The following is a 12,984-nucleotide window of genomic DNA, read 5'->3' as shown; positions in this document are numbered from 1 at the left end:
TGGTTATACAATTTTGGTCTTGGAAAATATCTTAGACACCACCTAGCTCCCCTTCCTACCAACGCACTAATCATTTCTATTCCATCTCTGATAGACTCTAAATAAAGAACCAAAACACTGCATTATACTTTCAGAAGAGGTATTTTTCATTAGCCCTTTATAAAGTCAATGCTTCAAAAATTCTCCTACTTCATCTATGCCCACGGATGTAAAACACTCGATAAAAATGCAATGGTCAAGCAAACAGAGCAATTTTTTCTATTCCCTAAAATTTATCACTGTGTTCTCAGCTTGGGGAATTTACATTTCCTTCCAGCCACCAAATCAGAAAATAAAGAATAGCATGATTGATTCAGTGGAGCCACAAAGTTACTGACTTTAAAATGTGGGCAAAGGACATCTATGCCATGAGTAAATTAAGCTTCCCAAAGACGTGATGGAACAGAGATAAAATTGCTAAGTCAGTTGGGTGGTAACCAAGCAGGTTACTAACAAACAGGTGTTGTTCAAAATTGGAATCCAGGGCCTCTTCCTCTCCAAATGCATTTATATATCAAGATTTTAAAATTTAGGCAAATTATCCTATTACAATGTTAAGGAATAAATTTACAGTATAGCTAACCAGTGCGAAAGCATATACTCTCATTATAAAATCCCAGTTAGATGGATCCAATGCAAGGAAAGCACATTATATGGAATTCTTCCGACTCCAATCTCCTAAAAATCAATTATTACCTTCAATTATTCCTTTTGAATACAGCCTCTAGGCCACGGCTCAAGTTCTCATTCTGGGTCCAAGTAAACAGTTAAAAAGGAATCTTCTAATCTGCTTCAAAACAGTTTTCTGCTTTCTTATTTCCCCTCAGAACAACGCAAAAGCTAAGTGACATCTCTTATATTACTGTCTTATCAATTTTAGACAGCAAGACAGAACTGCATGTAACCAGTAATCACAAAAACTAAATAGTGATATAAGACCCTCTAGTTTATAAAGTGCATTACATAGAATGGGCATAAATAAATATTGTAAATAATAAAAAGTATATATCAATTTTATATTTTAGAACAATTATCTGGGTAGAATTGAGCTAACTGAAGTCACAGGAATTTTCAAAAACAACCAGTTCAGGTTTTGGTACAATAATGAAAATTATGCTAAAGAATAATACATGTTACTGACACCAATGGTTTACCTAGCAACCATAATTTGCAAGGTAAACAATTGGTCTACTCAGTGTGATAAGAGACTTGTAGAGGCAGCAGACTTGAGCATGTTAACTGAACTTATTCTTAAAAGTACTCTGAAGAATGATGAATCAAAAAGAAAACATCTTGCCAGAACAATCAGTTTAAGGACAGGCTTAGTCAAACAACTCAAATACCAGAACACCAAAATTTAAATACATTTGGAAAAAAGCCAGAGACATCTGCTCACCAACAAAAATAAGTTTTAATTGAGCAATCTTTTCACTTTAAACAAATGTAATTTTAGCTCTGGTAAATATAAAATACGACTATATCAATTTTTTTTCTGGAGAAAAATGCATTTTAAAAAAGTCCTAAGCAAATATTTTAAGGAACCAATGTTTACACATATGGACAGAATACTAACTTAAGCAATCATTTAAAAGCTCCACAATGTTTACTTTTCTCAGTCATCTAAACCTTTAAAAATCGACCATGCCAGAATCATCCCCCAGGCACTGGCTATATGCTCTTTTACAGCTGTATAAATCATAACTTCCTAAATCAAGGGGTTTAATTAGCGAATAGCTGAACCGATGAGGTAGAGAAAAGTAAACACAATCTCATAGCCAAAGGGAACCTGCTGGCAGATCTGCAACCTACCACAGTGCAGAGAAGCCAAACCCCACACAATCCCTCATTCTAATTCATTTTCTCATTCTATGACTTCTGGTGCAACTCGGCCAGTGAGTAGCTGGGGAGAGTCTCCCCTTCTGTTAAATGAGGGAAGCCAACCAGAGGATTTGGAAGGTGCCCTCCCAGTGTAGATCTAAGTGAAATGAGAACTGAGGACCAAAAGCTGCCAACCTTTCAGAACCTGATCAGAATCTTCAGAGTCTTCTTTGACTCCCTTCCTGTGAGGAGAGTGTGGGGGGGAAGAGGAGTAAAAAACAGCTTTTGGGCCCCATAACGACGAGGCAGGGGTGTGTAGGGAGGGAGGAAACTATAGCTAACAGGATTACCTCAACAGGACAATCTATCTCCTTAGGAGGTTCTGATCCCCAAACCCCAGCTTTTTCTAAAATGAATAAACTAAAAGGGATAATACTTAAGGTAAAGAACAGGGATTTAGATAAGACAGGCAAGCAGGCCACCAAAGGTGACTTCCATTCACTTTACTATTTTGTCTGAAGCCATCCAAGTCAATCTACTCTTTATACCGTAAGTTCTCATTTATTGAGAGCTTACAATATGCAAAATACCATGCTTTATGCTTTGATAGATTATCTCATTTAAACCCTCACACTACCCTATCATTACCATTTTAGAGGTGAGGGCCTAAGAAGGTTAAAGTCACACAAATAATAAACTGCAAAGCCTGGACACAACTCCCTGTCTTCCTGACCCCTTGCTGCCTCCCATCTTTGGGTTACACATCACAGACTGATAACTGTAGGAGACAACCTTCTTTCAAAGATGATTTGCTCTGCGTTAGCAGACTATACAATTATAAAGTGAAAAGAAAAAGCCAGTGAAGAAAAGTCTGTTCTGGGACTAACCTCTCAATCACTTCACTGACCAAAGGAACAGAACTACCAAAAACAGTTTTCCATAGAGCCTTAATTACTAGGGCTTAACTACTAGAACAGGAACAATGAAAGAATATTAAATGACAATAAAATAATAATTTAGAAAGGGCAACATTTTTAAGAATTATTTCAAATGGTGGGGAACACATGCCTAGCCTGAGTCAGCACTCCCAGACAGCTAAGCCGAGGACAGAGTCTCCAGACCCTGGCCCCTTAGGGCCGTCCCAATACATGACCCCAGGGCTGCAAGGAAAGTGCCCTCACTGCACAAAGGCAGCCATTCATCTCCTCTCTCCCCGCTTTAACCTCCTCCCTCACCCCTTTTCTCTTTTCTCTAATTTCAGTGCATAATTCTTAAGATTATAAGGAAAGACTAGAGCTGATCCCAGAACAAAATAGAACAAGAATGTAAGCAGCTAACAGTGGGAGTTAGCCAGGACTATACTGTTTAACTTTCCCCTTCCCTAAAACAGCTCTTCATTTAGTAAGAGCTAATCTTACATTCTGACTTCAAAGAAACAAGCTAATTTGACTGTACCCCTAATCAGCTGGCCTGGCATCTACCCATTGGCTGTTGTGCCTAAAATATTTGTTTTCCCAATGCTTACTCTGTGGCAGCAAAATTAAAATTTACATCTTTGATATTTGTCATTTTATCAAATAAAGTTGCACATTCTAGGTAAATCACGATTTCAACCCTTGCTATCTGACTCTGAAGGCTACGTGTGTGTAACCACTAAATTAAACCACCTTGGCAGGTTGCTGGAACAATTAAATGTGTGCAATGAGTATTACACACAGTTAAAATATTCATGCCAGGCACTGGATGGGCCCTAGGAGTAATACAGCCTTTGTCCTCAACTGCATTAGTCAGAAATAATGTTCTAACATTTTTAGCAAAGGCAGTCAGTCTCCTTATACTCAATCATCCAATTTAGGAGCTACTCGTAAGATGAATGGTCAAGTCCAACGTGCCTGACACATGACAGGCTCCCAATAGATATCTGTTCAGTGCCAGTACTACGGTTCCCATGGCAGCCATCCTCGTTTGTGCTTCTGCTTCTCTCTGATGTCCCCTGCCAATAGTTGTGACTTGATTACCTACCTGAAACCATAACAGTTACACTCGACAAGACATGAGACAACTCTGTGTCCCCATATGCGCACCCCTAGATACCCAGCCACCACAGGGGCACCTCTTCATCAAAACTCTTGCTCCCCTGGATTCCCCTCAGAAATAGGAAAATCCTGTCAGAGCCTTCAGCTCCAAAGGTTCATGTCCTGATGCTCACGTCAGCCTGTATCTACCCTAGTCTATGGGAAATAGTCCCACTCAAACCGTGTGCATGGTACATGTAGGATGAGACCAAAGCTTGGACGAGAGGAGGTAAACTGCTGGTATCCTTCATTAGAATTCACAACATATTTCCTCACAAAAGGATCATAAAGCAAAGGATTTCAACCTTTTATCTCTTGCCAACACACCAGAGGAGTTAGCTCCCAGTAGTAACAGAAGCTCCCTTACAGAACTGATTCTCAGTTGGGGAGTGGGTGACATGGCCTCCCTGAAGGATCTATCAGAATTGGGGGAAAGGACTTTGTCAGTAGGCGATGAGAGAGAGAAAACTAAAATGCCTCTCAGGTAATTCTGATATGCCCCCTGAAATAAAAATCACTTTTATAGAAGGTTATTAGATGTTATTACATTACTGGTAACACTCCAATGCTACATGATGGTTTAAATAGGAATTGTAGGATAGCTTAAAAATATAACCACATTTTAAATAATGTTTCTGTGTGAGAAAACTCTTTCTAAGTCCCGAACATTAGACTTAAAACATTATCTATTTCCAATATATAATTGTCCATAAAAGTGTAAAAAAGTGACTAATAGTTCACTGTGAATTCCTATGGGTTCTTTAGCTGAGATTTACAGATGGGCTTCAATGTGATCAAATAACCAAGAAATTGGATGCAAATTTTGTGTACATGTGTATTTTTCTGGAGAGCTTATATCAGATTCCCAAAGTGAATTGTGACACACAAAAAAATATTATTTTAAGAACCACAATTATTAAGTGCTTCACAGGCAGAGAAATGTATACGTGAGTACCAATTTCTGGGTCGTACATAGTACAAAAAATAAAATGACTCTAGACTTCTGTCTCTACAATACACCTTTATTCTCATCTAACCCTTTGCCATCCACATAAATCTGATGCCAGAACTTGGTTTGAATCTTGAAAGAAAACAATCTTACCAAGAATTATAGTTTTTCCATGTCCTAACATGTAAATATTTACATATTTCTTAAACTGCTGAGACTTTTTACAGTTCAATAATAATAGGTTTTACTAATGTCACAGAATACACTGTAATCACTTGGTACTTATCTTCCCACCCCCATTCTTACCCACAGGCCACACACCAAATAATTATAGATGCCTAAAATGCAGGTGAAATGCTCTAGAATTTAAATTTTCAAGTTGATATTGAAAATCTGTGCTTCAGAGATATACAATCAATTACTGCACAATAAATTATGTAAAACAATTCCAAGATGTGAAAGAAATATAAACTGACCTTCATGAGATGCTGATTTATCCATTTTGTAAACGTTTTCTTTTGAACTTTGTCCCGTTCATCTAGAAGAGAGAAAAAAAGATATAAAGTTGATATAATCTATGAATAGACTTTAATTGGATTATGCATATAAACAAAAAATAAAGTATTCAAAAAATACTGCTTAGTGCATTCAAATTTTCTTGTTAGATTTTGGCAACTTTAGGCTATCTGTAAGAAAGTGTTAAAGAACTATCTGTCAGACTGGTTTCTTCCCAGTGTTGCATTTGCCAACATTACTCCACTAAACAAATGTCCTCTGTACATTCTGTAACATAAACCCCCATCACCACCACCACCACCATGAAAATGTCTAACCTAAACTTTACAACTTCAAGTGAGCCCTGGCACTGAACTTCCCAAAGCACTTTACCACATATGACGTCCCTTTTGATCTTCACAACCGTAAGAGGGAGGGTAGGTAGTTTCATTCCCATTTTACAGAAAAGGAGACCAAGACTTAAAGAGGTTAAAAAACTTGTCCACAATTATTCAGCAAATAGTTTATTTTTTGCTTTTCCTTTTTTTCTTAGCAAATAGTTTAAAGTTGTGATAATAGGCAGGACTTATATTCAGTTCTTTGGTTTGAAGTGGACTCTTGTTTAATTACTAACCATACTGCTTCTCTCCTAGATTCCCTGTTTTAAATTCTCTGGTAAAAAAGAAAACACCCCAACTAGATCCTTACTATTGAGAGTGATACTGCCCTTGTGGTTTCTACTACAGACACAACGCAAAGAAAGGTGAGGGAGGCTTCTTAGGATTTAAGGAGAAAAAGTCTTGGAAGGTTCTGGTTCACCAAGTTATTATTTTAAAATAGAATCATGATCTTCCCATGTCTAAAGCTAACATTCAGAGCTACGCTTTCTTCCTCCCTGTTTCTAGGCAGCAATTCCCTACTTTCCTGTTTCCTTCCTCCTTTCTCTCTGCATATGGGGAGACCTTTTTCTTTTTCATTGGTGGTCTTCTATCCTTCTCCACAATTGAGATGCTCTCCATCCTTTCCCTTGGGGTGAAACATGTCTTGCTCTCTTCCTTTTCTTTCTCATTCTTTATCCCTAAACCCTCTTAAACTATTTCAATGGGACTAAAATTTCTTTGAAATGCTTGTCTTACTGATTAAAAGTATTAATGCAATTTACAATAACTTAAATACAAACAAAAAATATTATTAAAATAAATCAGCTGGGAAAAAGATCTGTGAGACAAGGTTACTAATTTTTTACCAAATTTTTGGGGGTGACATCAGTTAATGAAATTATATAGGTTTCAAGTATACAACTCTATAATACATCATCTATATACTGCATTGTGTATTCATCATATATTTGACCCCCTTTACCCTCTCATACCTCTATATTCTATTGTATATATGTACCACATCTTGTTTATCTAATCATCTGTCAAAGGACACTTAAGTTGTTTTCATGTCTTGGCTACCATGAATAATACTGCAATGAACACAGGGGTACATATATCTTTCTGAATAAACTTTTTCACATTTTTTTGAATAGATATCCAGAAGAGGGATTGCTGGGTCATATGGTAATTCTATTCTTAACTTTTTGAGGAACCTCCATACTGTTTTCCATAGTGGCTGTACCAATTTACATTCCCACCAGCAGTGTATGAGGGTTCCTTTTCCTCTACAACCTCTCCAACACTTGTTATTACTTGTCTTATTGATAACAGCCATTCTAACAGATGTGAGGTGGTAAAAGAAAGAAAAAGATGAACTTCTTAATATATGCACACAGGAAATCCATGGAAAAAAATTAATTCCCACAGGTACTGAAACTCACTAGCAAATAATGTTAATATAAAATAACAAATCAAGCTTTTTAACCTATCAAATTGCCAAAATTTTATGAAAAAACATACTGATACTGACAAGGACACAGGGAACATTCCTATATCACTAGTGCAAAAGTAATTTGGTTTAAATCTTCTAGACCTTCACTATTAAATACTGTCATATGTGGCTAGTCACAAAGTTTAATCAAAATTAACCAAAACAAAATAAAATTTAAAATTAATTTTCTTGTTTACACTACTCACAATTCAAGTGCTCACCAATCACATGTAACTAATGGCTAAGATATTAGAAAGTGCAGATATAGAATGTTCGCATCATCACAAAAATTTATCTTGGACAGCACTGCTCTAAAAGTTCTCCTAGACAGCACTGCTCTAGAACAATTTGCCAATAAATATCAAAAGGCTTAAAAATACACATACTGTGGTGATTTCTAGTCAAAATGGCAGAGTAGGTAAATCCTGTACTTACATCTTCTCACAACCACATCAAAATTACAACTAAACGACAAAACAACCATCACTAGGAATGGCCTAAAGTGTAGCTGAACTGAAGTCCTACAACTAAGGACAAAAAGAAGAATCCACCTTGAGACTGGCAAGAAGGGCAAAGACACAGAATGGACTGGTCCCAACCCACATGCTATGATTGAAAATCAGGAGGTATATCTCAGCTGCAAAGGTCACACCCAGAGGAACAAGGGGTCCCAGCCCCACACTCGGCTCCCCAGCCCAGGTTTCCCGTGCCTGGTAGAGAAGTCCCAATAACTTTTGGCCGTGAAAATCAGCCAAGATTGTGGCTGAGTTAGACCATGGCAGTTCCAGTCCCAAGCACTCCTCTTAAAGGGTCTGTGCATGGAATTACTCACTGATGGATGCGCTCGCTCTGAGCTCCAGCACTGGGGCAGCAACTTGAAAGGTGCCAGGGACATACAAGTAGGAACTAAATTGTCTGGCTTCAGGGCAAGGCCTGGTGGAGCAGCTTTCTCCTGGACAGAGGAGCTGGAGGAAGCCATTGTTTCTTTGTTGAGCCCTCCCACTCCTGGGTATACAGATGCCAGCAGCTGCCATATCTGAATCTCCATCAACTTGACGAATACTGTTCCTTCCCCTGTCCTGGATATTCCCTGAGACCCTGTCCCACCCAACTTTCAGGCACACCCAAGCTGCTTCCAGTGGCTTTTCCCTGTCTTAGGTTATGTGTCAGACTTTCCTAAAATGTCTCAAATGTTCACAAAACCCAAACAAGCAACATTTGGCTTTGGCATGTCCTGTACTGGTGGCTGAGCAGCCCTAAGCCTGGCACTAGTGACAGCCAGCCTCTGTTTGTGGCTTGGCCTCTTGAGGCATCTCCAAGCCCAGCACAGGCAGTGACCATCTGTGGATTGCTTTGTGGCTCATGCCAGGTGACCCCAGGGAGGACACAGGCTGCAGCTGAACTTGGCTGCAGCGGGTCTCCTCCCAGGAGGCCCTGGGACTGGCACACCAAGTGGCCAGCTTCAGACGAGCTGGAACATCACCTGGCTGCCTTCGAGGAGGATGCACCCAAAGGGTACATTGGGCAGCCACCAGAGCCTTCTAAAGTGAATCATGCTCTGTAGGGTCAGCCCCTGCACCCAACTCCTCCACTGTAGCCAAGGCCACTCCTCACAACCAATCAGTCTGAGGGTCAATCCCTCCCAATGGCTTGCAAACAGCAACCAAAGCTCAACTACAACAGAAGGATACACACAACCCACACAAGGGACACACCTGGAGCACCCAGCTCTGGTAATCAGGGTCTCTAGCCCCATAGGACACCTACTAAGTAAGATAACTTTACTAAGACTGGGAGGCATAGCAGCCCTACCTAATACATAGAAACAAACACAAGGAGGCAGCGAAAATGTGAAGACAAAGAAAACATGCCCCAAATAAAAGAACAAAACAAAGCTCCAGAAAAAGAACTAAACAAAATGGAGACAAGTAATCTATCAGATGCAGAGTTCAAAATACTGGTAGTAGGATGCTCAGTGACCTAAAGGAGAACTTCAACAGAAATAGGAAACATAAAAATAGAAATAGAAAACATAAAAAAGAACCAGACAGAAATAAAGAATACAATAACTGAAATGAAGAATACATTAGAGGAAATCAACAGTACATTAGAGGAAATCAACAGTATATTAGATGAAGCAGAGGTCCGAATCAGCAATTTAGAAGATAAGGTAGCAGAAAACACCCAAAAAGAACAGTAAGAAGAAAAAAGAATCCCAAACATAGGGATAGTGTAAGGGGCCTGTGGTACAACATCAAGTGTACCAACATTTTCATTATAGGGATACCAGAAGGAGAAGAGAGAGAGCAAGGAATTGAATACCTAGTTGAAGAAATAATAACAGAAAACTTCCCTAACCTGATGAAGGAAATACATGTACAAGTCCAGGAAGCACAGAGGGTCCCAAACAAGATGAGCCCAAAAGAGGCCAACACCAAGACACATCATAATTAAAATGTCAAAGGTTAAGACAAAGAAAGAATCTTAAAAGTAGCAAAAGAAAAGCGGTTAGTTACCTACAACAGAGTTACCATAAGATTATCAGCTGATTTCTCAACAGAAACTTTGTAGGACAGAAGGCATTGGCAGGAAATATTCAAAGTGATGAAAATCAAGGACCTACAACCAAGATTATTCTATCAGCAAAGCTATCATTTAGAATCAAAGGGCAAAATAAAGAGCTTCCCCGACAAGAAAAGGCTAAAGGAGTTCATTCCCACCAAACCAGTATTACAAGAAATGTTAGAGGGACTTATTTAAGATGAAAACAAAATTTTAAAAATCAAAAATATGAATAAAATGGCAAGAACTATACAGCTATCAACAATTACTTTAAATATAAATGGATTAAATGTTCCAATGAAAAGAGAGCAGGGCTGAATGGATGAGAAAACAAGACCCTTACATATGCTGCCTACAAGAAATTCACTTCAGATCCAAAGACACACACAGACTGAAAGGAAAGGGATGGGAAAAAGATATTTCATGAAAATGAAAATGAAAAAAAGTAACTAGGGTATCAATACTTATGCCAAACAAAACAGACTTTAAAACAATGGCTATATAACAAGAGACAAAGAAGGACTCAGTAATCCCACTTGTGGGTATATAGCCAAAGAAACCCAAAATGCTACTTCAAGGGGACATATGCATCCATATGTTCATTGCAGCATGTTTATAACGGCCAAGATGTGGATGCAGCCAGGCTGTCCATCAGTGGAAGAATGAATAAAGAGGAGATGGTACATATATACAATGGAATATTGCTCGGCCATGGAAGGGAATGGTTTCTTGTCATCTGCAGTGGCATGGATAGGCCTGGAGACTATTTTGCTAAGTGGAGTATGTCCGACAGAGAAAGACTGATGCCGTGTAATTTCGCCAATCTGTTTGTTCATTTATCTAAAAAAACAAGATAAATGCACAAACAAAACAGAAAAAACAAAAAAAAACAAAAACAGAAACAGAACATTCTGATGGTTGCCAGATGGGAGGGGGGATGAAGGTGGGTGAAAAAGGAGAAGGGATTAAGAAGTACAAATCGGTCATTACACAGTAGTCATGGAGGTATAGGGGATAGCATAAGGAATGTACAATATAGCATAGGGACTATAGTCAATAATATTGTAATAACTATGTATAGTGCCAGGTGGGTACTAGGCTAGTTAGGCAGATCACTAGATATTTACATTATATAAATATCTAACCACTATGTTGTACACCTGAAATTAATACAAAATAATAACGAATGTCAACTGTAATTGAAAAATTAAAAAGGGGAAGGTGAAGGGGAATAAGGGGTCCAAGTTTCCAGGTATAAAACAAATAAATCATAGGGTTATAATGTATAGCATAGGGAATATAGTCAACAACATGTGACAGTGTGGTACGGTGTCAGATGGTTGCTGGACTTATCATGGTGATCACTTCTTTAGGTATTAATATATAAATGTTGGACAAATATGGTGTACACCTGAAACTAATATGATATTGTATGTTACCTATATTTTCATCTCCAGCAAGTCTACTTGTAAAATTTATCCAAAAGCTATAATCATGGTTGTGTACAAAATTTTTCTATGAGAATATAAATCAGACTGTTTACAACAGCGAAATAAGTTTTGCAAAAAAAAAAAGTGCTCAATGATACAAAAACAGTTAAATTTTAGTAAAGCCATCCAAAGGTTTGTTCACATTCAATTCCTTGCAAAGCTACTCAGTGAGGCCATATTACTTAGAGCTCTTCTACACTTTAATGCTAACATGAAAGAGCAGGGGGAGGGACCATACATCCTAGTTTGTATTTCATTTCTTCTCCAAAGTACTTCCTCAAAACCCTTTACATTTCCTACCATCATCAGGGAGAAACAAATGAACAACAACAACAAAAAAAAACAACCTAAACATAGCCTATTATTTGGTCTGTCCGTAACAGATTCCTTTTCAATGCCCCAAACTTCTAGTCTATTTCTTGACTTAACATTGAATATTAAAAAATTGAAGAAGAGATTGCAGATAGCAGACCCAGAAGATAGAGGCTTGTTGAATCTGAACATAAATACTTAGAATTTATGCTAAAATTGTTAAATTTCCCAATGGAAAGTCCCCAGACACATTGCTTATAAATACTCTGCCAAGAACAATAACATCAACAATTGTCAACCAACATTATCATCCACAAAATATTTATTAATTCCTCTGTTGGCCTCTTTGGGGCATCATCTGCACCTCACTTATCTTTGTCTACCCCATAGCAGACAGCATAATGCTTTTATGCATTCAACAAATAAATGTCATGATGTGAAATTATGTTTCAAAAAGGATAATCCAAGTCAGAATAGCAATGTATAATTACTCATATACTTACACAGAGTGGATACACCACTGTATCTCTTAAAGCAATATATGGTGTCTTAAATATCTCTCAGCTTTCCTGTTCCTAAAGAGTTCAGAATGAACCTAAGGCTAGAACAAGAAAGAGAGGCAACCTACTAGTCCTTCTTACCGATCAAATGCAGATTCTATACTTTCCTCATGTATTCACTCATTCATTCCAGCATCTATCAGGTCCTTTGATGAGCATAGTGACACATGGAGCTGGGATCACTCAGCTGGACAGAAAAAGCACTGGCTCTTGCTCTCTGGAGCTCATTATCCAGAGAGGGCAACTGACAAGAAAGCAGTGTGATAGGCAGGTCAACTGAACAAAGGATGTGGCACTCACCATGTAAGCGAACACAAATGAGAGAAAGACCAACTTTGCCCAGGTCAGTCAGGTGGAGCTTAAAGGACGTTGAGGTAGAGGAGCAAGACAGAAGCCAACCATGCACAGAATTCTCCAAAGAGAAACCCTGATTTAATAATTTCGGATTGAAAGAGCTGTAGTTAGAACCCATAACTGTGATTCCCTCCAGAGTTGCTTCCACTACCACAAGATACCATCATCTTTCAAAAGGAAGTGCTGAACACACCTCCATCACAGACAGGGGCTTGGGAAATGGGCCCTGCTGTGTGATGTGAACTTTGGACAAGTAAACGCAAACAATGGAACCTCTGTGCCAAAGTCTGCTACTCATACCACATCTGCAGCAGTGCTTTTCTACGCGTCCAGCAAAAAGAAAACAGAATGGGGGGTGGTGGGGGGAAGAGCACTTCCTAGGCAACACTCATATATTCGCATCTAATTAATAATCTAGGAACCTAATGTAAAATTGTCAAGAAAAAATGTTAAAATGT

The 12,984-nt window shown here is 38.4% G+C and overlaps 1 protein-coding gene across 29 annotated transcripts in view; it reads right to left on the bottom strand.

Moving 5' to 3' along the window:
* Positions 1-12,984, bottom strand: part of DST (dystonin) — a 428,859-nt gene that overhangs the window by 228,740 nt on the left and 187,135 nt on the right. For all 29 annotated transcript variants that reach the window (XM_019734620.3, XM_019734625.3, XM_019734626.3 and 26 more), the window contains one exon: positions 5,358-5,419. In XM_019734620.3, the coding sequence (XP_019590179.3) occupies positions 5,358-5,419 (62 nt within the window). The remainder of the gene's footprint in view (positions 1-5,357; positions 5,420-12,984) is intronic.

Source organism: Rhinolophus sinicus, chromosome 2 (assembly GCF_057876585.1).
Source record: "Rhinolophus sinicus isolate RSI-liver-muscle chromosome 2, RSI-T2T, whole genome shotgun sequence".
Classification (NCBI taxonomy): Eukaryota; Metazoa; Chordata; class Mammalia; order Chiroptera; family Rhinolophidae; genus Rhinolophus; species Rhinolophus sinicus.
Note: the sequence above shows the minus strand (reverse complement) of the source record. Positions and strands in the feature narration are given on the sequence as shown.